The 23,511-nt window shown below is 47.8% G+C and overlaps 9 protein-coding genes across 9 annotated transcripts; 5 read left to right on the forward strand and 4 right to left on the reverse strand.

The window, feature by feature from the left end:
- Nucleotides 1-2,641: 2,641 nt before the first annotated feature.
- C8Q69DRAFT_446878 (Snf7 family) lies at nucleotides 2,642-3,373 on the forward strand (the record flags this gene model as incomplete). The annotated part of the gene is made up of 2 exons (XM_028629164.1): nucleotides 2,642-2,707; nucleotides 2,789-3,373. 2 exons carry the CDS (start codon nucleotides 2,642-2,644, stop codon nucleotides 3,371-3,373), a joined length of 651 nt encoding a protein of 216 aa, XP_028483033.1.
- A 143-nt stretch (nucleotides 3,374-3,516) lies between these two features.
- On the reverse strand, nucleotides 3,517-5,741 carry C8Q69DRAFT_476139 (transporter protein smf2). Its single transcript, XM_028631245.1, has 3 exons — nucleotides 4,842-5,741; nucleotides 4,511-4,788; nucleotides 3,517-4,452 (listed from the first exon to the last, which is right to left on the reverse strand). Exons 1-3 carry the CDS (start codon nucleotides 5,487-5,489, stop codon nucleotides 3,639-3,641), a joined length of 1,740 nt encoding a protein of 579 aa, XP_028483034.1. The 5' UTR covers nucleotides 5,490-5,741; the 3' UTR covers nucleotides 3,517-3,638.
- A 1,435-nt stretch (nucleotides 5,742-7,176) lies between these two features.
- Nucleotides 7,177-9,872, forward strand: C8Q69DRAFT_487997 (armadillo-type protein; the record flags this gene model as incomplete). Its single annotated transcript, XM_028632026.1, has 3 exons — nucleotides 7,177-8,235; nucleotides 8,289-8,881; nucleotides 8,933-9,872. 3 exons carry the CDS (start codon nucleotides 7,177-7,179, stop codon nucleotides 9,870-9,872), a joined length of 2,592 nt encoding a protein of 863 aa, XP_028483035.1.
- Nucleotides 9,873-10,277: 405 nt separating this feature from the next.
- Nucleotides 10,278-11,796, reverse strand: C8Q69DRAFT_476143 (hypothetical protein). Its single transcript, XM_028631246.1, has 4 exons — nucleotides 11,494-11,796; nucleotides 11,053-11,413; nucleotides 10,865-10,926; nucleotides 10,278-10,782 (listed from the first exon to the last, which is right to left on the reverse strand). Exons 1-4 carry the CDS (start codon nucleotides 11,629-11,631, stop codon nucleotides 10,687-10,689), a joined length of 657 nt encoding a protein of 218 aa, XP_028483036.1. The 5' UTR covers nucleotides 11,632-11,796; the 3' UTR covers nucleotides 10,278-10,686.
- Nucleotides 11,797-12,494: 698 nt separating this feature from the next.
- Nucleotides 12,495-14,225, forward strand: C8Q69DRAFT_476146 (Thiolase, N-terminal domain-containing protein). The gene is made up of 3 exons (XM_028631247.1): nucleotides 12,495-12,737; nucleotides 12,799-13,249; nucleotides 13,315-14,225. The coding sequence occupies exons 1-3, from the start codon at nucleotides 12,728-12,730 to the stop codon at nucleotides 14,111-14,113; spliced, it is 1,260 nt and encodes a 419-aa protein (XP_028483037.1). The 5' UTR covers nucleotides 12,495-12,727; the 3' UTR covers nucleotides 14,114-14,225.
- On the reverse strand, nucleotides 14,226-15,975 carry C8Q69DRAFT_476152 (ribonuclease E inhibitor RraA/Dimethylmenaquinone methyltransferase). Its single transcript, XM_028631248.1, has 5 exons — nucleotides 15,504-15,975; nucleotides 15,312-15,387; nucleotides 14,879-15,195; nucleotides 14,653-14,751; nucleotides 14,226-14,544 (listed from the first exon to the last, which is right to left on the reverse strand). The coding sequence occupies exons 1-5, from the start codon at nucleotides 15,558-15,560 to the stop codon at nucleotides 14,368-14,370; spliced, it is 726 nt and encodes a 241-aa protein (XP_028483038.1). The 5' UTR covers nucleotides 15,561-15,975; the 3' UTR covers nucleotides 14,226-14,367.
- A 477-nt stretch (nucleotides 15,976-16,452) lies between these two features.
- Nucleotides 16,453-17,547, forward strand: C8Q69DRAFT_509339 (arylamine N-acetyltransferase 2; the record flags this gene model as incomplete). The annotated part of the gene is made up of 3 exons (XM_028633081.1): nucleotides 16,453-16,862; nucleotides 16,934-16,979; nucleotides 17,035-17,547. The coding sequence occupies 3 exons, from the start codon at nucleotides 16,453-16,455 to the stop codon at nucleotides 17,545-17,547; spliced, it is 969 nt and encodes a 322-aa protein (XP_028483039.1).
- Nucleotides 17,548-17,678: 131 nt separating this feature from the next.
- C8Q69DRAFT_509340 (hypothetical protein) lies at nucleotides 17,679-18,166 on the reverse strand (the record flags this gene model as incomplete). The annotated part of the gene is made up of 4 exons (XM_028633082.1): nucleotides 17,679-17,699; nucleotides 17,757-17,851; nucleotides 17,915-17,922; nucleotides 17,976-18,166. 4 exons carry the CDS (start codon nucleotides 18,164-18,166, stop codon nucleotides 17,679-17,681), a joined length of 315 nt encoding a protein of 104 aa, XP_028483040.1.
- A 272-nt stretch (nucleotides 18,167-18,438) lies between these two features.
- Nucleotides 18,439-22,826, forward strand: C8Q69DRAFT_68823 (histone acetyltransferase). The gene is made up of 5 exons (XM_028633931.1): nucleotides 18,439-18,484; nucleotides 18,630-19,399; nucleotides 19,455-19,534; nucleotides 19,610-19,657; nucleotides 19,713-22,826. Exons 2-5 carry the CDS (start codon nucleotides 18,885-18,887, stop codon nucleotides 22,346-22,348), a joined length of 3,279 nt encoding a protein of 1,092 aa, XP_028483041.1. The 5' UTR covers nucleotides 18,439-18,484; nucleotides 18,630-18,884; the 3' UTR covers nucleotides 22,349-22,826.
- The last annotated feature ends 685 nt before the right edge of the window (nucleotides 22,827-23,511 follow it).

Below are 23,511 nucleotides of genomic sequence, written 5' to 3' on the forward strand. Positions count from 1 at the left end.
CAGCCACTGTGTTGGTGCGGGAGCCAGAGGTACCGAGTACTTTGCCCTGCCGTCTCCCCCTTTCCGATCTGGTCACGGGAAAGGAGACTCCCTTCTTGGCGGCTGAAAACAATGTATTATTCGATAGTATTATTACAGTACATAAGTAAATTATCATGGGAGAGAGAGAGGAAGCGAAATCAGTCAGGTCGCAAGGATTTATCAGATAACCGTCCTCTGCGGGATAATAATAATGAATTAGTTAGCGACCACTAAATATATCTAATCGGCCCCTAGTTTCGGACACCGCGCGCAGCGCGAGTCTGCCACCTCAACGCAAACACCCAGCTCAACATAAATCCGTATAAAATCTATTACTTTTTGAAGCTTTTAAACCCATTAAATCTAACTAATTACCTAGTTAAATACAGTGCTATATAGAATAGGATCCCCTTTAGTCAGTCTATATCTTTAAAGCCACCTTCTACAGCTTTATCACCCGCCTGAGCTCAATTATTACCCGCTTTTATTTGGGCTTTAACTTCTATAATGCCTCCTTATTACTATCCTTAAAGGTTTATAGTTAAATATAGTCTATATTATATTTTATTATAACACCTTTGCATTATAGAACCCTTTTAAATATTTTAATATAGATCTAATAGGCTAGCTGTGCCCTAGCTAAGGCCTTAAGCTCCCTCTATATTTAATCTATAATATAAGACTGAGCAATGCTACCCTTTAGTAGTTTCTGAAGCCCGCTAATAAAGCGAGCTGAATTAGATTTAAGCTCTAATAGATAATATTAAAACTATTTAAATTATTAGGCAGTATTTAGCATATTGTCTAAGATAGATAACCTATTAGTAGGTTAAAGGATAGCAGGTCTATTATTTATTTCCTAAAGCTTTTCTAATATAATATCTAGGTTATATAGGTAAAGCCTAGTCTTTATAAACGCGTGTTTAATAATAGAAGATTTAAAGGTCTTTCTTTATATAGATTTAAGCGCTTAAAGGAACTTATGCTTACTAAACTTAGGATTATTTATCCTTATATTAAGATTAACGGCTTTATTATAGTAGTGTTTAAATACTTAAAAAATACTAATATCTAGTAATTAGATTAAATAACTAGTACAAGGCATTAATATAAAAAGGAGGATCTTCTTCTTTTTACAGTAATTAAACATTTTATATATTAAATAAGAGCTATATCTATTATATAAAAGAAGGCGATAAATCTCTTACTAATAATAAGCTAATTAGTAATTAAAGTATTATATCTACTAATAGGCTAAATAGTTATTTATATATCTAGAGTTAGATACTCTAATCGTAGTATTAATATCTAAGAGCTTAAATTATTCTGCCTAGATATACTTGCCAATTAAAATAATAAAGGGAGAAAATACTAATCTATTAGTGCTAATTGCTTTAACTATAATAATTTTTTAAAAATTAATATAATTACCTATATATAGCTTTTTTTTCCGCTCTAAGGTAATAATTTAATAATCTTTCCCTTCTCCTACTTAAAAGCCTATCTTATCTATATTATAGAGATCTATAAGTTATATATATAGACTAACTAGCATTTATTTATAGCGGTAATACTAGTCCTATATATTATTTAGATAATAAGCCCTTTTCCTATCTATATTAAGTGCTTATTACCTTTATATAAATATCTTAGAATATTAGAGAAGGAACTGTTTAAGCCAGTATCGGCTGACTTTTTGTAAAGATATTAAGGGGTCTTAATAAGCTTAAGCTAGGATTATATTTGCGTAATTAGCCACTATTCTTTATATTAGAGATAATCTAACTATATCCAGGCGTTTAATATACTTATAGATAGTAAGCTCCTAAGCTAAAAAAAATAATCAATTTATTAGAGATCTATTAGACTATAAAATACAACTAAAATAGCGAGATTAAAGATATGAATAAGGCACATTAAATTAACGCACAGCTTGCGCGAGATTAGGGTTTAACTAGTCAAATAATATAGATAGGGCATATTGGATCCTATTTTCAATATTGCTATAGAATTCAGATATTATGGTAGATTATGAATAATATTGGAAGTTGAAATTTAATAAATCTTAATGATTTTATATTGAGCTGGGTGTTTACATTAAGGTGGCAGACCCGCGCTGCGCGCGGTGTCCGAAACTAGGGGCCGATTAGTTAACTAGTTACTACTGCCTGCCGGGCTTTATCTAGTTAACCCACGCGATTGAATCAAATCACCGTGCACAGCGCAGTAGCCCTTCATCGATCGAGGTGCGTCTATGTTGTGCATTTAACCGCTGGCCGTGCCAGTCACGTGGCTGGGGAAGAAGTGGCGGTCCCTTCTGACGTTTGGTCGTCCCCATGAGCTGTCCTTGTCGAGTCGCCCTCTCACGGTCTTGCTACTCCGCACGATCGACCTGGAGGGCTTGAAGCTGCCAGACAGCAGTCGAAGATTTCTTTGGCTGGGGGTACTGTAGTGATTGCTGGGCCTTTCACATTAACATATCTCCGTCGCCACACCGCCGCCGCCTTATGGTACTTATGGATCGGCGGGCGGCTATCAGCAACCATATACGCAGCTGCCTATCATCCATCTTCGATATCTGATACACACCACCACGGGGCTCTGCAGGATAAACCACAACATGAATAGGCTCTTTGGCACCAAGAGTGCGGCGCCGAAGCCCACTCTGGACGGTGCTATCGCAAATGTGAGTTCGCAATCTCCTCTATTGAACCCCACCCACTACGATCTCCCCCTCACTGACTCTCCGCTACTCTTTGTGAAATAGGTAGACAACCGCATTGCCAGCATTGATGTGAAGCTGGCAGCCCTGAACGCGGAGCTATCAACCTACCAGGCTCGACTGGCCAAGATGCGTGACGGACCCGGCAAGAACGCTCTGCGACAGAAGGCGCTCAAGGTGTTGCAACGGCGGAAACAATACGAGGCGCAGCGTGACCAGCTCTCCCAGCAGTCTTGGAACATGGAGCAGGCAGGCATGATGCAGGATAACCTAAAGAACACCATGACGACCGTAGACGCCATGAAGACAACGACCAAGACATTGAAGAAGCAGTACGGCAAGATCGACATCGACCAGATCGAGCGCATGCAGGACGAGATGGCGGACTTGATGGAGATTGGTAACGAGATCCAAGAGAGCATCTCGCGCTCCTATGATGTGCCCGAGGATGTGGATGAAGCGGAGTTGGATGCGGAACTAGAGGCATTGGGCGAGGAGAACATGTTCGAGACGTCGCTGGGAGAGGATGCCGTACCCAGTTTTCTACAGGACGAGGTGGCACCACCCACCTTCATTGATGAGCCTCCAGAGGAAGGAAAGGTCAAGGAGGCCGCTGGGGGGGTTGGTTAAGGAGCTAGTGAAATTGGTTACCTTGGTCACGAAAGCGGTGTTGGGGGAAGTCGAGTGTCAAATGTGACGTGTCCGCTCAACCTTTATTTTCTTTTTCCAATGTTACTCAGTTTCCAGATATATGCATTGCTGCGGGTGCAAAGATAAACACTCAAGCACGTTCAATTTGTCTATGGGATGTCCGGGTGTTTACGTATTGAAGCGGTATGTAGCTATCTAGTAGCGATCCAAGGTGTCAGTATCTTCTGGGGCTCCGTCGTCCATTTCAAGCCTTGCCGAGTCCAACCAGGACCAGCAGCGCGATATTCATAATCGCAATAACCAACCAGATCAAAACACCCAGGATGGCAATGAACCAGTTGTTCCTCATTTTGGCAGACTCGACCGATGTGTCATCGCCTTCCCCGGTGCTTTCACCGCACCTAACGGTCATATACCGATTACGGCACGTGAAGTAGATGAGCGGTGCTGTGACGAACGGCAAAATGACACTGAGGACTACTTGGGTCGCATTCAGTGTAGCGTTCAGACCATCTTTTCCAACAGCACCAGCGATAGCGATGCTGGGAATGATACTGATAGAACGGGTTATCAGTCTTCGAAGCCAAGGTTTTATGCTCCATCGTAGCATCCCCTCGCTGACCATTTGGCCAGACATGGTGCAAACGATACCAGCAGACAACCCCGATAAGAGCAGAGCCAGTGCAAAGATCGTTCCAGCGGCAGGGGAGATAGATCCCGAGAGAAGATCATAGATCCCAAAGAGGTCCGCATCGCCTGCTCCAGGCGTCCCGTACAGCGCTGCCCCTGCCACAATGAGAATGGCGCTGTTGACAAACAGTGCGAAAGTGAAAAGAGACAATACCAGCTCTGCTATGGAGTACTTCATACACGAACGGATCGCATCTACAGAAGGGCGATATTCCACCTCGCCCCCATTGCTCCCCACCGGCACATCGGGATTGACATAGCCTTGAGCAACATCAAAACTCTTCAGTCGCGGCTGGATGATCCCGCTGCCCAGGAAGAGAGAGTGAGGCATGACTGTGGCGCCCAGGATACCACAACTTTGGTAAAGCCTAGTGTCAACCGTTAGCAGATCTGGCGTAAGAGCAAAGACAACAACCATGGACAAACCCGTTGCCTCTAATGACATCTGCAGATGGGACATATCCTCGAAACACCTCCCCGATTGATTGGTTGCGAATTAGTGACAGTTGAATGCAAAAGCAAATCACTACACCGAGGACCAAAGCCATGACGAAATATTCGAAGGCTCGCAACCCCAACATGGAACCGTTGGGTCTATAGAATATAAGGAGAAATAAGACATCGGCAAGCGTGATAGCACATCCGGCAACAAGAGGGATCTTATTGTCAGACAGTAGGTTCAAAGCAATAGCAGATCCAATCACCTGTACACTATTAGTCGCTTGAAGAGACTTGTTTTCAAACTGAGGATCGGTACCTCTGCGATATCCGTCGCTACTATGGCGGCTTCAGCAAAGATATAAAGGATAATGGTCAACCACCGTGGGAGATGCGCTCTACAATTTTCCGCCAGGTTGAGGCCCGTCACGCTGCCGAGCTTGATGCATAACGACTGCAAAAAGATGGCGAAGAGATTGGACATCAGCACTACGAAGAGTAAGGCATACTTGGTGTCCGCTCCGGCCGCAACATCTGTGGAATAATTTCCCGGATCAATGTACGCAACGGCGACCAGAAACCCGGGTCCAACAAAGCGAGCAAGCTTCGCAATGGCTTGAATCGCCCGTTGGAAAGGAGGAAAGTTCTTGGGGAAAACTGAAAGGTGAGGGAATCGGCTAGCACTCTCTGGCTGTTCAAGCTGAGAGGTAGCCGTTTCCACTCCTCCTCCAGCAGGTTTCTCGGTGGGTTCGGTCTCTCCGACATCTTCGCGGTTCTGTTGGATCTCCGATGGTAACGTCGTAGCACTTGCCGCACCGGCCGTCTTGGACACATGGTCGCGTTGTTCTCTGGCATTGGAAATGCCATTGAGATCCTGTCTGGTCGTACCATCTGCGTTCAGAAACGGTGGATTCTGATTCCAGTCGGGACGATCCAGAGTATCGTCGGGTCGAGAGGGGCAATTCATGGCTGCAATTACTGGACCACGCAAAAATAGAAAAAAATCTGGGTAGAAATTGGCGATCACGAAGGCGGCGGCTGATCGACTATAGTGCCGTGGAATGTGTCCAATTCCAGATAGGCGGAGCAGCAGTACTTTGACGTGAAAAGCTATAAGCACTCGATACTAATAATAATAATATAATAATACTGCCATTATTACGTGGTTTTAGATACGGATAAAAGGGGGACCTTGGGAGAAGAAGAAGCCCGATTTTCCCCGCAACCGACCCACGCGATCACGGGCCGGATCGGGAAAAGGAGAAGGCGGTGACGGAGCTGTCATGGTGTCGTCAATACATATTAATAATAATATTAAATATGAATCTTTTCTTGAAAAATAATAATACATAGTAATAATAACAATACATCCTAAAAGCTACATTGATATACAACAACAACAAAGCCCATCTTATTCTCGACTCGAGTATCAGAGTATTGTATATCTATATCTATATATGTAGTAACAGCGAAAACTGGAGAAGGCTTGGTGGTATCAGAGCTGCGGACTCCAAGCCATCCCAGACGAGCGTAGTTCTAAGGACCACGTCGAATCACACTGGCCGAGCCATATAATAATATGACTACTTTTTACTCTATAACAATAACAAAGACCGAACAGGCCCTAGCAAGGCCGGAGCGGATCGACTCGAGGTATCGGGTTCTGTGCGGTACGATCGAATTGTTTAAGGAATAAGACGGGGGCTGGACTCCGCGCTAGTCGAAGCAGGAAAAGTAACTACTGTACCATACTTACGTATCAATGATGCTGGGTCATAGTTAATATGTAATGTAAATGTTTCTTGGGTATAGTCTAGCGAAAATGCAAGTAAACATGATCATGAGGGGTAAGCTGAGAAACCGGATGAGCAGTAGATAGAGCAACGAACCAGGGCACCGGATACATGCAACATCACGACGAACGCATGGGGACCAGCATACGGTTGCTGCAGCATTGCCGTGGTCAAGGGTCTGGAATGCTGGGTGATCATATGTAGGTACAGGACAAGGCAAGGAGCTAACCAGAATGAAGAGTAACTGGCGTCGCATCTCAGCGGTCTGTCGCATACAGGACCCTGCGTATCCGTTTGGAGAGAATGAGAGACAGCGGCACACCAGGCGGGCAGCAGGATACGAGGCCGCTGGATGTATCCGCCTCAAGAATGAGAGATGTCTGATGGAGCAAACGTGTGATGCGAATCCCCCATAGACAGGCGACCATGGGGGCGGGTTTTATCGATAAGCGTCGCGCGATGGCATCGGTTGCCCCCAGCAACGACTTCCCCGGCATCCGCTGTTTACAACCACGTATGGGAAGCTCTACTACACCGCACGGTGCAGTTAGGCGCCTGTGAACTGCATATAGTGGAGTATTATTATTTTTGCTCCTCGTCGACTTCAAATGCCCAAGCTCGTCCTTCAAGTCCATCTCTCTGGCGATGTTCTTTTCCTCTTCGTCTCCAGGGTCTTGTGTGTCTTTTTTCGTCGTTTGATGTTTCTTGCTTCTCGCGTTGCTTCGCTCAGTCAGTCAGTCAGTCAGTCTGGTCTTGGTTCGATAGGCTGCGGCTTACTTGTGGTACTGCGTGAGTCGCCATCTCGGCCAGCCTCTGTTGCTACCGTAGCTGATGCCTGCCAGAGTCCAGTGACGAAGGACAATGGCCCCCAGCGTCGAAGTGCCCAGCATCTTTGACGATGCCACTCGTTCTCCCCCCGCCAGATCCTCCGTATTTCGCTCGATAATACCGTCAAGAACTCATAAACGGAGCCCTTCGGACGGAGAGGTCCCAATGTCGGGGCGCAGCAGTAACAGCGACCCGTTCGCGACTCCGCTCCTCCCGGCGGATCATCCCCACGCTTTCCCTGCGCCGCGTCCCCTCACAGAGCGAGCCCACAATCGAGACACCGCGGGCAAGCCACAGCAGACGGCCGGAGCGGATCAGAAGAAACCATTGCACAAAAAGACGAAAAGCGTCGTCTCTCTGAAGTCGTTCGTGAGAGACAAAGCCGCCAAGGAGGCCAAATCGGCACCTGGAGAGAACCAGGACCCTCAGGAACATACGCCAAAAAAGGCAAAGTCGACCGCAAGCTTCTCCGTCATTCTGAAGAGATCCTATCGAGGCCGCAAGGATGAATCTTCCAAGCAGCTTCGTGACAAGGAAAACCAGAGCCCGCGTACCCCCGTAGAATCCCCGAGCAGCATCACATCACCGCTATGGGATTACTTCGGGCCCGCGCAGCCATTCTCAGACCAGGCGAGAGACGGATACATGCCACAGAAAAGCAGAACGTTGGACGAGGAGGTCTCGCTGTACACCCCCAAATGTTACTCTCCATCGAAGCAGCGCAATTTCTACGATTTCCACCAGCCTACATTGGCGAAGCCGCGTCCTAAGTCGGAGTGCATCACATCCAACGCGTGGAAGGTCAGAGAAATGTTAGGTTCTGTGCAGCGTACCCCATCTGGTAAATCAATCAAAGGGGCCGGTCTGGAGAAAGTACGAAGCGCCGTTTCGGGATCCTCCCGTCAGAGCTCGGTATCAGATGCTCCACCGAACGGTGACAGGGGACGGGATGTCAATCCCAAGAGAGCTTCGCGTGTTATGGCAGCCATCTCGGCTTTCAACGCGAAAGACAAGGAGGCTGAAGTGCAGAGGAAGGTGGAGCAAGTCGATCCAAACGACATCGACATCGAAAGCGAGTTCGAAAAGCTTCTGGTAAGCAGATATCTCAAGATTTATTCTCTCAGATCAAATCTAATGCCGTCCAGGACTCTCGAAATATACCTCAGAACATGCGCGACAAGATGAGGTCTCTTGACAGACATATAAAGGCGGACTTTATCCAGAAGGACAAGACCGAAAGCGGCTCATCTTTCAACTCGTATTCTAGTTCCTCAGCAACCGACTCTGGACGTCAGGGACGGAAAAAGGACGCCTCTACCGCTGGCAGTCAATCTGACTGTGACCCAAAGGGCTCTCGCTCACGCTCTAGAAGCCGGACGTTTACATGGTCTAAGAGCGGTTCCTCGCCCTCCAAGAAGAGGTCGGAGATTGGGACATTTTACAAGCGCCCTAAATCCGTCGACCTGTCGAAACCCGGATCCTTCAAATTGTTAACACCATCGTCCTCCACGACTTCTCTCTCGGCTACTGCCCGTCAGGATACCGTTGCTGATCCTAGCGACTTTGTTCACTATCTTAGGGAAGTCCAGAAGCCTGAGATTGTCGAGGTTGGAAGACTTCACAAACTACGTCTCCTTCTGCGGAATGAGACTGTATGTTGGGTCGATACCTTTATCTCGGAGGGTGGGATGGACGAAGTGGTCCAGCTTCTGTATCGCATTATGAAGGTGGAGTGGAGGTGTGTAGCCATCTGATGCATGATAATATTGCTGCTAACTCGTTGGTCCAGGGAGGAGCACGAAGATGCCCTTTTGCATGAGACGCTGCTCTGTCTAAAAGCTCTATGCACCACATCCATTGCCCTGAAGAAGCTAACTGCGATGGAATCTGAGTTGTTCCCTGCGCTTCTCAGTATGCTCTTCGATAAGGAGAAGAAAGGCCCTAGCGAGTTTACAACACGCGGGATCATCATCAGCATTCTATTCACCCATCTCTCCACCGCTGCCTCAGAAGAGATCACCGCCCGCGCAGCCTCGATCCTGTCCTATCTCCGAGATCCTTCTCCACCGGAGGAGAATCAGCCTTTGAGCTTCATTGCGGACATCTACCAGTCTCGCCCCTACCGTGTTTGGTGCAAAGAAGTAACCAACGTCACCAAAGAGGTCTTTTGGATTTTCTTGCATCATCTAAACGTTGTACCGATTGTCGAAAGGAATGGTTCTGGTGAGAATTGCCAGGAGTCTCCATCCTACTATAAGAAACACTTTCCTCCGCCAAGGCCCCCTGTTCCCGCTGCGCCGTATGTCGGCGGCGTGGAATGGGATGCTACCAATTACATTGCCGCCCATCTTGACCTTATGAATGGTCTGATCGCGTCCTTGCCAACCATGGAAGAACGCAACAACCTACGCAATGAGCTGCGATCTTCTGGTTTCGAGAAAGTTATGGGCGGGAGCCTACGTACCTGCAAAGAAAAGTTCTACTCTGCCGTTCATGACTGTCTGAAGACATGGGTGGCTGCTGCTGTCGAGGATGGATGGGCCTATACCTATGTCAGGGAGGGCCCTCCTCGAGCCGGTGAGCCAGGATCGCCTACGAAGTCCCCAGTGAAGGCCGGCAGTCCGCAGAAGAGCCGGATCAATGATGAGCCACCCAAACTACTGCTTGCCGTCGATTTAAGCAGTGGCAACGAGCAGAAGCGAGACGGTGACCTCGCGAGCTGGCTGTGAACGTGCCTTTGGCATGTGGTATGAGCAGCATCTAACGAATTTCCTTTGTTCACCTTCAGTTCCTTTTCAGGGAGTTTTGTCCAAGCGTCGCCGTATTGGTGTGATTGCTTTCCCTTCTCTTCCCACCTATGTTGTTTTTACCTCTAGTTTCTGGACGTCGCATACGCCAATCATTTTGACAGCTACAGACTTGCCCTTGCATCCTCTGCTCGAGAACGAGAGAGGCAGACGAATAATGGAGTAACGGACTGAAGATTGACGATTTGTTCCTTTTTTTCTTGTTTCTTTTCTTTTTCCTTGGATGAATTACGAGTTGACGCTTTGTGCTTCAACTCCTGTTGTGAGCCTTCCAGCAGATTAGTCTCAGATATGAAATGAGAATGCATTATTGACAATTGATCGAGTTTTCTACAAAGAAAGATGCAGCATAAGTCTTCTAGAGGTTGACGCCATTGAATCTCTATGGTAGATGGCATAACTAATGCTTGCATTGTATAGCGTTTCTTTCCTGTAGTATACATATATATCAACCGGCGGACGACTTCCAATATGGGTTGAGAAATAAATCGACAGCTATGGGATATAGTTTGCCGTCCTTCGTCGAGACAACTAATCGGTTTCTCGACGGGGCCGAGGAATGGGACTCTGAGCGGAGACGAACACTTTCTTTGCACCCATAATTGTACAGAGGAGTCACGGCCTTCACTATTTCCCGTTTACTCCATACAATACTAACTAGCTAACAGCCTAGATTATCCAAAAAATACTCCAGTGTAAATCAATTAGAATCTCGCATGGACCTGTGTCTTCCCCACTAGCGCTTTTCTCGATCTTCCGCTCTGTGAACGGGCGAAGGAGGCTGTGGGTGTGAGAAAATCGAATTCATACCGGAGAAGAATTCCTTTCGGACCTAGAGAAGAAGAAAGAAAGGAAACGTAGATTAATATGAGGAATCATTCATTACATGCAGCAGGGGGGAAGGGGATACTCACCTCCTCAACGGGATTATCTTGAGGATCCCAATCCATGAATAGAATGGCGTATATCAGGACGACTGTGTTTCAAGCAGTGATTAGCATTCATTCATTCATTCATATATATTCAAATCTTAACTTCTCCCCTTGGACCAGCGATTCAGGCCTTAAACAAAAAAGTGGAGGAAAAAGAGAGAAAAACTCACATCCAATAATCCCCCACTGCACCAACTTCGTCGCTTTCGTCCACTTCGGCCGTGCGTACTTGAGCGCCGCGCGCCGTCGATACTTGCGCTCGAGTCGAAATTGATGCTTCTTCGAGAGCTTCGACATGTCTGGTGGCCAGGGTCGCTTTGGCTGGTAGGGACTGTAATATACTTCTGGTTCGACATCTTCCTGGGGGTGTGTCTCGTGGGGTGGTTGTTGTTGTTGGTCTTCAGGAGGAGATGATGGGTTTGAGAATTGCGTTTTGTCGGAGGTTTGGCGGAAGAGAGAGGAGTGGATGGAGGGGGTTGAGGAGAAGGATCGTGTAAGGAATGGAGATGGAGGAAGGGCGTTATGGAGGGACTAATTGGATCTATTGTCAGCTTTACTTGATTATTTGGGAGGGGGGGATAAGGGGAATAGGGTAGCTTGTGACGACGTACACTTGCGCGTGGGAGTTGGAGCTTGTTTGGAGAACAATTCCATGATGCGACGGAGCGCGATAGCGAGGATCGACACAGTCGAGCAGCAGATGAGGCTGCTGACGTTGTCAACCCTCGAGAGAGTGGTGCAAGAGACATTATAATGAAGTCGGGTAGTAAATCATCATATGTTGGGAAAAAAAGGCCAAACGCCTTGAGGAAGTTGTATGGATCAAAAAGTTCGGAGAGGCGGTTTGCATTCCGACGTCCGCGGCCGTTTTTAGCGTTGCAAGTGAGTAAAGTACCATACAAGGATTGAGTCGAACGTCAACTAACTTACGTGCCTCAACATGTTGAAAAAGCTTGAGATTGTTTCTTTATTCTGCTTATAGTAGGCTGATTTTGAATATATATATATATATAGAGGTATGTATGTATGAATGTATGCACATGTGTATAGTAGTTAGAACACGAACAATTGGACTGTCCTGCGTGTCTCTGATTTCTGTTAATACCTTTGGGAGAGAGAGAGAGAGAGAGAGAAATATATATATATATATATACTGATTTCAGGATGGTATCTATATGTGACTTCAATTTTCTAGATCTCTAACACTGTTGGCTACGGTTTTGCTAGTACTGGAAGGGTAGCAATACTACAAGTCGCGAGATTCGTGGAACTCTCTTGTTTCCAAGATGTTAACAGGTCGCTAAATATTTCTTACTCGACAACGACACTTCCAAAGTTGATCTGGCCATTATTATTAGCTATGGACGTCCATGCTGTCAATGTTCCATAGACTCTAATCTCGATCCTGGTCTCGTGAATAGAGATCCTCGGCATGGGGAGCTCCAGCCTTAAGTAAGAAACTAACAGCCATGACTGTAGCGACACCATCGTCATATGAATCCGCGGAGTAATAATACCTAAGCTCTACGCTCTCTGCAATCGACTTTCACATGCGGAGACGGAGAATTGAAAATCAGCTAAAAGACATTAACTATTAGTTATTGAATGAAGATGACAGAGGCAGACAACGGGGAAATTATGATGCGACCGAACCTCGGTACTTTCAGCAGATGACCTAAGTTTGGCTCCGCCGCCGACGAGATCCAGCAATACAAAAAGGCCGGCTTGCCGGTTGCAGGTCAAACATCCATCTCTTTGTTGCTAGATAAATTACTGTGTGTTACAGGAATCTTGGACGATTTTCTTTTATTGCTTTCTTGTGAACGTCTGATTCCAAAGACCAATATGTCTGGAGGTAGGTGATGACTTCTAGCTTGAGGTGGATCTAAGTCCTGACATGTGAACCCATCTTACAGCACAGCAACGTCTTGGCCAGGTCGCCTCGCACTTCAGTGCTGGTGGAAAGAAGGGCCCCTCTGCGCTGACTGAGAAGCACCCTGATGATATCGTCGTCACTTGTGCTCTTCGAACCGCTATCACCAAGGGAGGAAAGGGTGGTTTCAAGGATACCGCTGCGGCTGACCTGTTGGCCGGTGCTTTCAAGGCCGTCATTGAGCGCAGTGGCATCGATCCCTCGGCCGTCGAGGATGTCGCTGTTGGCTCTGTCCTGCCTCCTGGTGGTGGTGCCACTGAGTTCCGTGCAGCTGCTCTCGTCGCGGGCTTCCCCGAGACCACCGCTGTCAAGGCCTTGAACCGTCAGTGCTCGAGTGGTCTGCAGGCGATCGTGGACATTGCCAATGCCATCAAGGCCGGTATGATTGATGTTGGTATCGGTGCGGGCGTGGAGAGCATGAGTTCTCAATATGGGTATGTGGGATAAGATCCAGCTTGTATGTGGTGGCGGTAACGAAGATCTAACTGGCCAACTATAGACCCGGTGCAGTCACTGAGTTCTCCGAGCTCCTCGAGAACCACGAAGAGGCCGCAAACTGCAAGGTCCCCATGGGTGTTCTGTCCGAGCAGATGGCCAAGGCCCGTAACATTACCCGTGCCAAGCAGGACGCTTTCGCCGCTGCTTCTTACCAGAAGGCTCTCAAGGCTCAGAAGGAGGGACTTTTCGACGAGGAGATCGTTCCCCTCGAGGTCAAGTGGACTGACCCAAAGACCAACGAAGAGAAGACCATCACTGTCAAGGCAGATGATGGCATCCGTCCTGGCATCACCGCTGAGTCGCTTGGAAAGATTCGCCCGGCCTTTGCCAAGGATGGCTCCATCCACGCCGGTAACGCCTCCCAGATCTCTGACGGTGCGGCCGCCGTGCTGCTCATGAAGCGTTCGACCGCCGAGCGCCTGGGCCAGAAGATCATCGGGAAGTACATTACCGCCAGCGTGGTTGGCGTCAAGCCCCTGCTCATGGGTATCGGCCCGTGGAAGGCCATCCCCGTGGCGCTCGAGAAGGCCGGCATCACCAAGGACGACGTCGACATCTACGAGATCAACGAGGCCTTCGCCTCCCAGTGCGTCTGGTGTACGGAGGAACTGGGTATTCCCTTCGAGAAGGTCAACCCCAAGGGTGGCGCCATCGCGTTCGGTCACCCCTTGGGCTGCACGGGTTCCAGACAAGTTAGCACTCTGCTGACGGAGCTGAAGAGGACGAACAAGAAGATTGGTGTTACCAGCATGTGTGTCGGCACTGGTATGGGTATGGCCGCCGTTTGGGTTGCCGAGTAAAAGATCAATATCTTGCTTTTCTTTTTTTTTTTCTTCTTCTTTTCTTTGTTGTACCAGTAACGGGCAGGATACCAAGCTATGAATTGAATTGCATACACATATATATGAAACATATCTATTCCTTCCTCATTACCCTCACTCAAGCGGAGAGCCCAAAAGCAAACTACTTACACTGAACGAAGCAGATATCAAATCCTCACAGCACAAGTCATTTCAGTAAACCAAAGAAATATCCACACATCAAACAAACAAAATCACAAATTACTCCTATGCTTCTTAAACGCCTCAGCAACGCCCGATCCATTGACCACATCTTCCTTGACCTTGTCATCCTGCGCGACGAGTTTCGGCATCAATTCCAAGACATCATCGAGCAGGTCGCGCGGGATAGCAACTACGCCTTCGAGAGGGTCACAGAAGATAATATCGCCCTGTTTTTTTATATCAGTAATTAGCAATGGAAATTGGATAAAAGGTCTAGAGTTGGCCCTTGGGGGGCTATGCTGATCAGTAGGATACCAGCAGGGAGTTCAACTTACAGGAGAGACAGTGACTCCTCCGAAAGAGACGGGAACGTCGCGGGCTCCGGGCTTCGCGGCCGCGCCGGTACCGACGGTGGATGTTGCGCGGGCGTAGACCTAGTGTGGTTGGGATTTATATTAGTAGATGGTCTATTATAGATAACCAAAGAAGCAAGGTCAAGTTCAAGTTCTTGCATATAGACAATCAAACAAAAAAAAAAAAAAAAAGAATACTTCAACATACCGAAAGTCCCGAACTCTTCAATTCCGCCAAATCCCTCACTCTCCCATTAACAACAACTCCCCTAACGCCCAGATACTTCATCCTAGAAGCCATGATCCCGCCCAACACAGCACAAGTCTGTCCAGCCGGCTGTTCCAGCACGGCAATAGTGCCTGGCTGGGCCCAATCGACCCAGTGCTTCCCTGGGGGGAAACCATGCTTCTCAACGGGTTGGATGTCAGGGACGGTTTCGTCCTTGGGGATGAATTTGAAGGTTGATGCTGGGGCGATGATTTTGGGTTGGTCTTCCCTTCGGCCGATGAAGGGTGCGAAGGGGGCTGGATGGTGGGTTAGGAGGAGGATAATTAAATAAAATAACTCGGGAGGGAGAGAGAGAGAGATGGGTATGTATCAAGCAACTTCAGAAAGAAAGGGGTTTGATGAAGAGACGTACTTATATCGCTGAGAAAACCTGCATGGGGAGTCGTTCCCTTCGGGACTTTCTGTAGTCTTAGAAGAGCATCTGATACCTAATATTTAAACAATCAGTAAATAAACCAGATTAATAATAACAATGATGATAGTAATAATGCACTGAATTTAAGATGATTCTGGTTTTTTTCTTTCTAAGCTGGACATAACTTACATCACAAGCAGAAAACTCCTGCAGTGCATTGAGCTTCTGCTCCAACGTAGTCGCCATCTTGCGGTGCGCGTGTTCCGGGGTAACTTAGGTATCGCTGGGAACGAATGCGGGGAGTAATTAGACGTAGAAACGGACGCGATTTAGTTTACAGTGTCAACCCCGAAGAGGAGAATTTTAATGATGTGTATCTGATAGTTAACTCGAATAGATATTTGGAGAGGTAAGAGAATATCATAACCTTCGTCTAGTTTGCGATGATGATGTCTTGGGTGGCCCGCAGATCATTCCGATTGTTCTCCGTTCTCGGCTTGTCTCGGTAAGTAAGGAAGTCTGCGTGTGTCGATTCTGATAGCCGTACAAACACTGGCCTTATGGTAGAGTGGAACACATGATTTTATAGTAGCTATTGTAGTATTCTTTCCTTTTTCTTGGTTGCAGGATTATTTAGTTGAAATCTATCGATGCCGTCTAATCACTACTTGATTACTATCGGCTACTCGAAGAGAGCTACGATCGAACAGTACCATTGCGGGGTGATCACGGTCGAGACTCATTCTGAGACCAATCATAAAACAGATTCCATGAATATGATATGTATTCAATTGTAAAGCTCGTCTTCAGTGTACAACATGAAGTTATCTGTATAGTACATTTTCCTGTAGCTTGTTGATCTCCCTCTCGAATTGCCTTTCCGATTTTATAATAAACACCGTGGCACGCGGGGGTGCATTTGCGGGGGAAATGACGGAATACATAGTTACTAACAAGTCTTAAAAATCCTGTTACTGTAGGAGACTGTTCCACGTCTCAGACCAAAGCATCGACGATACACTGATATCAATCAAGCAGCTAGTTAAAGTTCGGAAAAGGAAAAGAGTTTAGAATACCTGACTGATTATTCGAATATTTTGAGTGATATTATCTCTCTCTCTCCACTACTACTACTACTATGGTCCCTCCACCACCAACATATACCCGCGATCAACTCGCACGATATCTCAAACGGATCCGTTATCCCGGATCTAAAGACGATGAAGAAGCAAACAGCGCGTTGGTGCATTTGGAGAACGCAATTCAAAACGACCCCTTGAGTGCATTATCCGAGCTGCAGAAACGACATCTAAGCACTATCCCCTTTGGCAACTCGGTACTGCATTACTCGCAACATCATACTATTTCTCTCGATCCTCAGGCCCTCTTCCACAAGTTGGTAGAGAGAGAGCTTGATGGATACTGTATGGAAAATACGGGGCTTTTCTATATTGTCCTGAGATCTCTTGGGTTCAAGGTCTACGCTACAGGTGGGAGAGTCAGTCATTTCATAAGTCGCAAAGTAGATGATGGGACGTTTGGTGGATTGTGAGTATTTCACTTTCATCTCAGGAGAGAAATGACTAGTCGGGGGAGAAATGCTGATGGTGGTGCTAAAGTGGTCATATGGTCCTTATTGTCACAATCGGTAGCGGAAAGTATATGGTCGGTTTCATGGCACGTTATTTATGCTGTACGGCTTACTGACGGCGCAATGTAGGTTGACGTTGGCTTTGGGCCCGCATGTCCGCCTCGACCATTGCCTCTTGAGGCCGACTACACTGCTGTGTCTGTTGCACCCGCAGAATTGCGACTGATCAGAGACAGCATACCCGAATTTACAGACGAGAGCCAGAAAGTCTGGATATACCAAGTACGTAGCAGTCCAGAAAAGCCGTGGGCTCCGGCATATTGCTTCTCGGATATCGAATTCTTACCCCAGGACTTCGCCGTGATGAACTTCAGTACAAGCAAGGGCGAACATAGTCCATTCACGAAGGATCTCATGATTATGAAAATGATCCTTGATGACGAGGAAGATGCTCTTATTGGGCAATATACGCTTTCTGGAACCGAAGTTAAGCAGAGAATCGGCGGAGATACTAAGATTGTCGAGACGCTGCGGACAGAGCAGGATCGAGTCAATGCGTTGGCGACATGGTTTGGCATGCATCTTCGCGAAGAAGAGATCAATGGGATCCGGGGAATGGTATCAGAGTTGGTGGAGGCCTGAAAGCTGTATTTTCACTGGAATCTGCTTGGCATATAGTACATTCTCGTTTCTAGAGAACTGGTTGGAATTGTGATATCTGTCTGAACAACGGCATAAAAAAGATTGGAAGCGTGAAAAAAGAAGCATGGTCTCTAGAAAATTCTCTTCTCCAGCTGTCGGACAGTTAGCACCACCAAACACAAAAAGGGAATATACTGATCGTTCCATACCTTCCACGGGTTGCTGACTTCGAAACCCTTCGGGGCCTCTGCAACTCCTGACTGCGCTCTCAAGCTTCCTGTGATTCTGAAGTCTCGTTCTTGCACTGTTCCGCCAATTAGTCACCGCATTTGGGGGCGTAGGTCGGCACATCTCAGATTATCATAACATACTTTGCTGTTGGACGTTAGTGTATGGCAACCAATGCAATTCGCGGTTCAGAAACTCACCCTGTCCCAAGCATCTCTGTTCCACCTAGCCTTCTTGTGCTCATTCGAGAGGTATTTCGAGGCAGTGAGACCGGCTCCGGTGATGCCAAACATCTGCGAGAATGAACGCTGCTGGTGGGAATGACGGGAAGAACAGCACCTACAGTGATGATGATCCCATAGGGGATCAACGCTTCGAAGGGAACACCCATTGTGTGCGGTGAGGACGAGGAACGATCTGCTGAATAAATGAGGGTTTCCCCCGTCGACAGTAAAGCGCAATTGGCAGCTCGAGGCAGACACGGTGCAGTGAGGGGAGCCTTCACTTCAAGCCGTCGTCGAAGTTCGAGGTCGTCGGGAAGCCGCTTGGACGGCCGTAAACGGTTTAGCCTCGTATTGCCTTGGCATGATCAGTCAGCAACATCCAACGACCTCACCAGAACGAGAAGGGGGTTTCGGTGCAGCGCGCATCGCATTTGACTGTTCATGAAGGAACTGGCTCTGATCCAGTAACTGTTTTACGCGTCAAGGTACGTATCCGTGTGCGCTTCACCTCCGTTGCCCTGGTGGTGGTGTCGCTTGTGTCGCTTGTGTCGCTTGCGTCGCCACGCGCATTGTTTGATCTCAAACACCCTTTAAGCGCCTGTTCTAACATCGAGGTATTTGAGCAGATAGCCTCCTTTCTGCACGCTGATCGCGATTGTGGACGCGATATTCTTACAATATACTCGATTATCGCGTATCCGGGGTCGGCGCGATACTTTGTTTGCCCTTCCCCCGATGCTCGCCGTACCAGATACCAGGTGATCGCCTGCTGCTTTGAACGGGGAGCCCCCAGAAAACATCACCGTGGGGTTCTTTAGCAAGATCTACAGAGCGGCTAGTGGAGCTAGGGATACGCTCAAGCTGGCGACGGAAGTGACATACACTATGGCGGCGACTGCGCCGGCCACTTATGATGATGATACCAAATTGGACCCGCAGGGCGACGTGGTCGACAGCGACCAAGATGCAGAGGGGGAAGAAGACACGGATCTGTATCAGATGGACCAACAGCTCCAAAACGCCGTCCACAAGGCAGCCTCGGGACATGACGACGACGATGCTTCTCAGGCGGGGCATCAAGATGATGCGCAAAACGATGAGACGCGAGAGAACAAAGGCAAAGATGTCGCGCGTCCTCTCCAGGAGGAGGATGACGATGAGGCAGCCCCAGTGGGAGCCGTGAAATTACCCGACGGTCAAGCAAACTCTGACAGCGAAGATGCAGAGTCGGATGCTGGAGATGCCGATGCTGCGTTCGAAGACGAAAGCAATGAAGGTAATGGGAAATCGGAGTCTGGGTCTGGCAGCGACGAGTCAGACGCTGAGGAAGAAGAATGGGAAGCTGAAAGCAATGATGGCGATGATGCAGAAGGCGACAAAACGGGTCGAGGGAACTGCATGTAAGTCTCGTTTTTCCCCTTCTGCTCAGCAAGCTTACATGCTAATAATGTGCAGATTCTGCGGCCAAGATGAGGAGCATGATCCAGCTGAGGAGTACGAGGAATACTTAACCTGTGCTGTTTGTGGTGATCATTGTAAGTTGCTAGCCGGGCCGAGAAAGCTTAGCCCAGTCCGTTTTGGCGATCTTAGCTCACTCCACCCTCCAATAGCGCACCGACAATGTGCCCGAGAACAAGATGCCCTCAAGAGCGATGATGGTATGAAAGATTTCTCTCTGATTCGCGTGGAACTTTACACTAACCGTGGTGGCAGATGCGGAAAAATGGAGATGTCCCAGTTGTGTACAAAACAAGCTGGAACCAGATCCAGGCGACGAGAGTACTCCTCGTCGCAGGTCGGGCTTGCATAACATCACAAAAGAGTTATTGCCTGCGCATATTGATGCGCAAGATCCTGAGTCGCATTCTATCTTCAACACGGTCATTCTTGATGATCCAACGGGCGGTTCGCGGTCTCTGAGAAAGAGGAAGGCTTCTTCTGTAGATGTAGAAGAACATGTGCCGGTGCTGCGGAAGCGACAGAGACAGACGCCATCACGATCCATGTCGAGAACCGCAGATGCTGGCCTTGGAGCGGTGGATGTCGGGGCGGCTGACACTTTGTCTGCAGCACGGACGCGTCTACGGCGTACACGAAAAACTGATAAGGAGCCCTGTCGCGTTGTCCAAAAATCTCTGGGGAAGTTGGTTCTCGCTTTTCGTCTCGACGAAGCCAGGGTATCGAGGATTCTCAGCTCTCGACCGAGACCGAAGAACAGGAAACGCAAGCCTCCCAAGCGAGAGCCGGTAGTGGAACAGCCGCTAAGTCACTTCGCTCCCATAAGCACGACCTACATCTCGCCTTTTTACTCATTCCATGATGGCGAGAATGACGACCTGAAATCAAAGCCATATGGGGGAATCTTATCAGAATCCGACGCCGACACGAGTCGAACTCTGCCTACCCAGGCCGACCGAGAGAAATTCGAGCTGGCTCGACGGAAAGCAGAAGAGGATTGGCAGAAGAAGATCAGGGAAACCGAGCCTATCGAGACAGTTAATCGTGCCCAGGCAAAACTATCAGGACCGCCTAGCAAGATCAAGTGCATCAATTTCGGCGGTTACGAGATCGAGACCTGGTACGCAGCACCGTATCCCGAAGAATACAGTCGGAACCGGGTGCTTTACATCTGCGAATTCTGTTTGAAGTATATGAACTCGGACTTTGTCGCCTGGCGCCACAAACTCAAGTGCCCTGCAAAGCATCCTCCCGGCGATGAGATATATCGCGACGGCTCCATCTCCATCTTCGAGGTGGACGGACGCAAGAATCCGGTGTATTGCCAGAACCTTTGTCTCCTTGCGAAACTTTTCCTTGGATCGAAGACTCTCTACTATGATGTGGAACCTTTCCTCTTCTACGTCATGACCGAATATGATGATCTGGGGTGCCACTTTGTCGGGTACTTCAGTAAAGAAAAGCGCCCGAGCTCTTCCAACAATGTTTCCTGCATCTTAACTCTACCTATCCACCAGCGCAAGGGCTATGGAAATCTTCTCATAGACTTCTCCTATCTTCTCACACGAGTGGAGCGAAAGACAGGATCTCCAGAGAAGCCTCTTTCCGATATGGGTCTCGTGTCATACCGCAACTACTGGCGTCTGGTTCTTTCATATCAACTACGCAACCAGAAGACTCCTGTCAGTATCGCTGAACTCTCAGAGCGCACTGGAATGACTCCAGATGACATCGTCTCTGGTCTTGAAGGGCTGCGGGCGCTTGTGAGAGATCCTGTCACGAAGACCTATGCGCTGCGTCTCAATTACGATTATTTCGAAGAATATATCCGAAGTTGGGAGTCCAAAGGATACGTGCAGCTGAATCCCGACGCTTTAGTATGGACACCATATATTATGGGACGCAGCAACCAGTCGCACTACGATCGAGCTCCAATCCATACCGTCGCTCAAAGGGATGATGAAGAAGAGCAAGAGGTAGATGAAGAAAATGCAGCTCGGCCTAGCTCAGCCGGTAAGAATATCAACGGGGAAGTCAATCATGATGCTGGCTCGCGGCCTTCTGGAGACGGTGTTCAGCGTGCAGATGGCTTGCCATATGAGCCGGCTGGGCCGCCACCGACGGCCGCACTATCATTTGGTGACATCTCTCCGAAGAAACCTAACGGATTGCATCCTCCTTCAACAACGGGGACGGCGGAGACATCCACGCCAGCCAACCCTGCTGCCGGTATACCGCCCACGAGATTTGAGATCTTCCCACCAATTCAGGGTATTCCCCCGAAGAGGCGGCCCGGTCGTCCTTTCGGTAGAAGCTCTTTCAGCAAAGTAACGGCCACACCAACGGCGCTCCGGACCGGTGGCCGAAGCACGCCGCGGAGACAAAGTACGTTAGCATCGGGGGACCCTGCGGCTGGTCCCTCTACTGTTAGACGAGGAAGAAGTGCCAAATTATTCGATGCTCTAACGGCCGAGTCACCAGTTGCCAACGGGAATGGGAAAGCGGATGAGTCAAACGACGGCACAGTCGAACAAGAGGCCGCTCCAGTAGCAGACCAAGATACTGCTGAAGTTCCAGAAGCGAATAGCACAGAGAACCTCAAGACAACAGAGGAACCAACTGTAGCAAATGGTACTGATGCTCCAGAGGAAAAGGCTGTCAATGGAAGGCTCAAGAGCCCCAGCAAGAACCCGACGACATTACCTAAGGAAGAGAGCACTGAAGGGACTACGCGTACGACTCGCTCTTTCGACAAGAAACCTATCGGCGCTGTCGAGAAGATCGAAGTTGTGATATCTTCAGAAGGCGGCGTTGCCAGCAATGATAGCGATGTGGATGCAGAAGGGGAAGATGTCGACGCTGAAGGCGATATTGTACTAACAGGACAATAAACTCACGGAGGCAGTCGTCTTGCAAATTAGACAGCGACTATCATTAGTTTTTTTTTCTACGAAAAAAGGAGTATCTCGACGGGAATGATTCAATGACGGATAATTTACGGGAATGCACGGGTCTTCTTTTCCTTTTCGGTTTGGAGCCCGGCAGAGGATAGGCGTTCGGTTTGTTATTTTCTTCTACAGCGAACTTGACTTTCATGCGGCATGTTTTATCGTCCTGTTGGAGCTGTATTCCCCCATCAAATCTTTTGGGTTTGCCGCTTAACACCTGTACCTAGCAGCTGACTTTGCTTTTCAGTTGCTTTCTCTTTCTTTTCGTTTCTCCTCTGTATTGTAACCATTGGCCGTTTCTATTCGTTTCGCAGAGAGGCCATGGCTTCTCTTGATCATTGTGAGATATCATATGAGCAGAGTTAAGCCGGGCAAAATGTGCAATAATTCATATTATCTCTTAAATCCATTGTCAGTATCCTAAAGACGCTTTTCTAGTCAGTAATACGCAATATATTTCCCGGATCTGATGCGACAGTGACTTTGCTTAAGAGTTCTAGATTCTGTCTCCAGGACAGCAAGGTATCATATCTTTCTTTCTTTCTTTCTTTCTTTCTTCCTTAATCTATAACCTGATCACTCCTAACTTTCTTCCATTAAAGCCCCCAGTACACGTCTCCTCATCACGAGTTAATAAAGCCAATAGGCATATCTAGATCTGATAATCAATCTGTCCCGGGATATTTCATATTATCAAGATGACATAGGACCTATCATTCCCGCTGTCTATCAAGCACACTTTCCCTCTGGAGAAAAAGAAAAACAAAACAAAACATGACACAATGAATGGTATTTCCTTTTGGGCGGAGTGACATTTTTCTACTTCCTGGATAAATCGCTAAATTTTACCAAGATAATATCTTTGTTTGTATTAGTTATTATCTCCCCTCTCTCTTCTCCAGGATGGAGATTGTCGTATACGCTGTATAAAATAAGAAGATGGGCATGGATGTTTCTTTTTTTTCCCTCTCTTCTTTTCTTTGCTTTCCTGTTTTTCTTTACCAGGTAATACTTACTCTATTTGGCCAAAGGCTATATACTATCATAGTGACGTCTCATTATCATTGTTATTATCTACTTGGATATAGTAACGCTACTGGCTGTAA

This window comes from Paecilomyces variotii, assembly GCF_004022145.1.
Source record: "Paecilomyces variotii strain CBS 101075 chromosome Unknown C8Q69scaffold_10, whole genome shotgun sequence".
Classification (NCBI taxonomy): domain Eukaryota; kingdom Fungi; phylum Ascomycota; class Eurotiomycetes; order Eurotiales; family Thermoascaceae; genus Paecilomyces; species Paecilomyces variotii.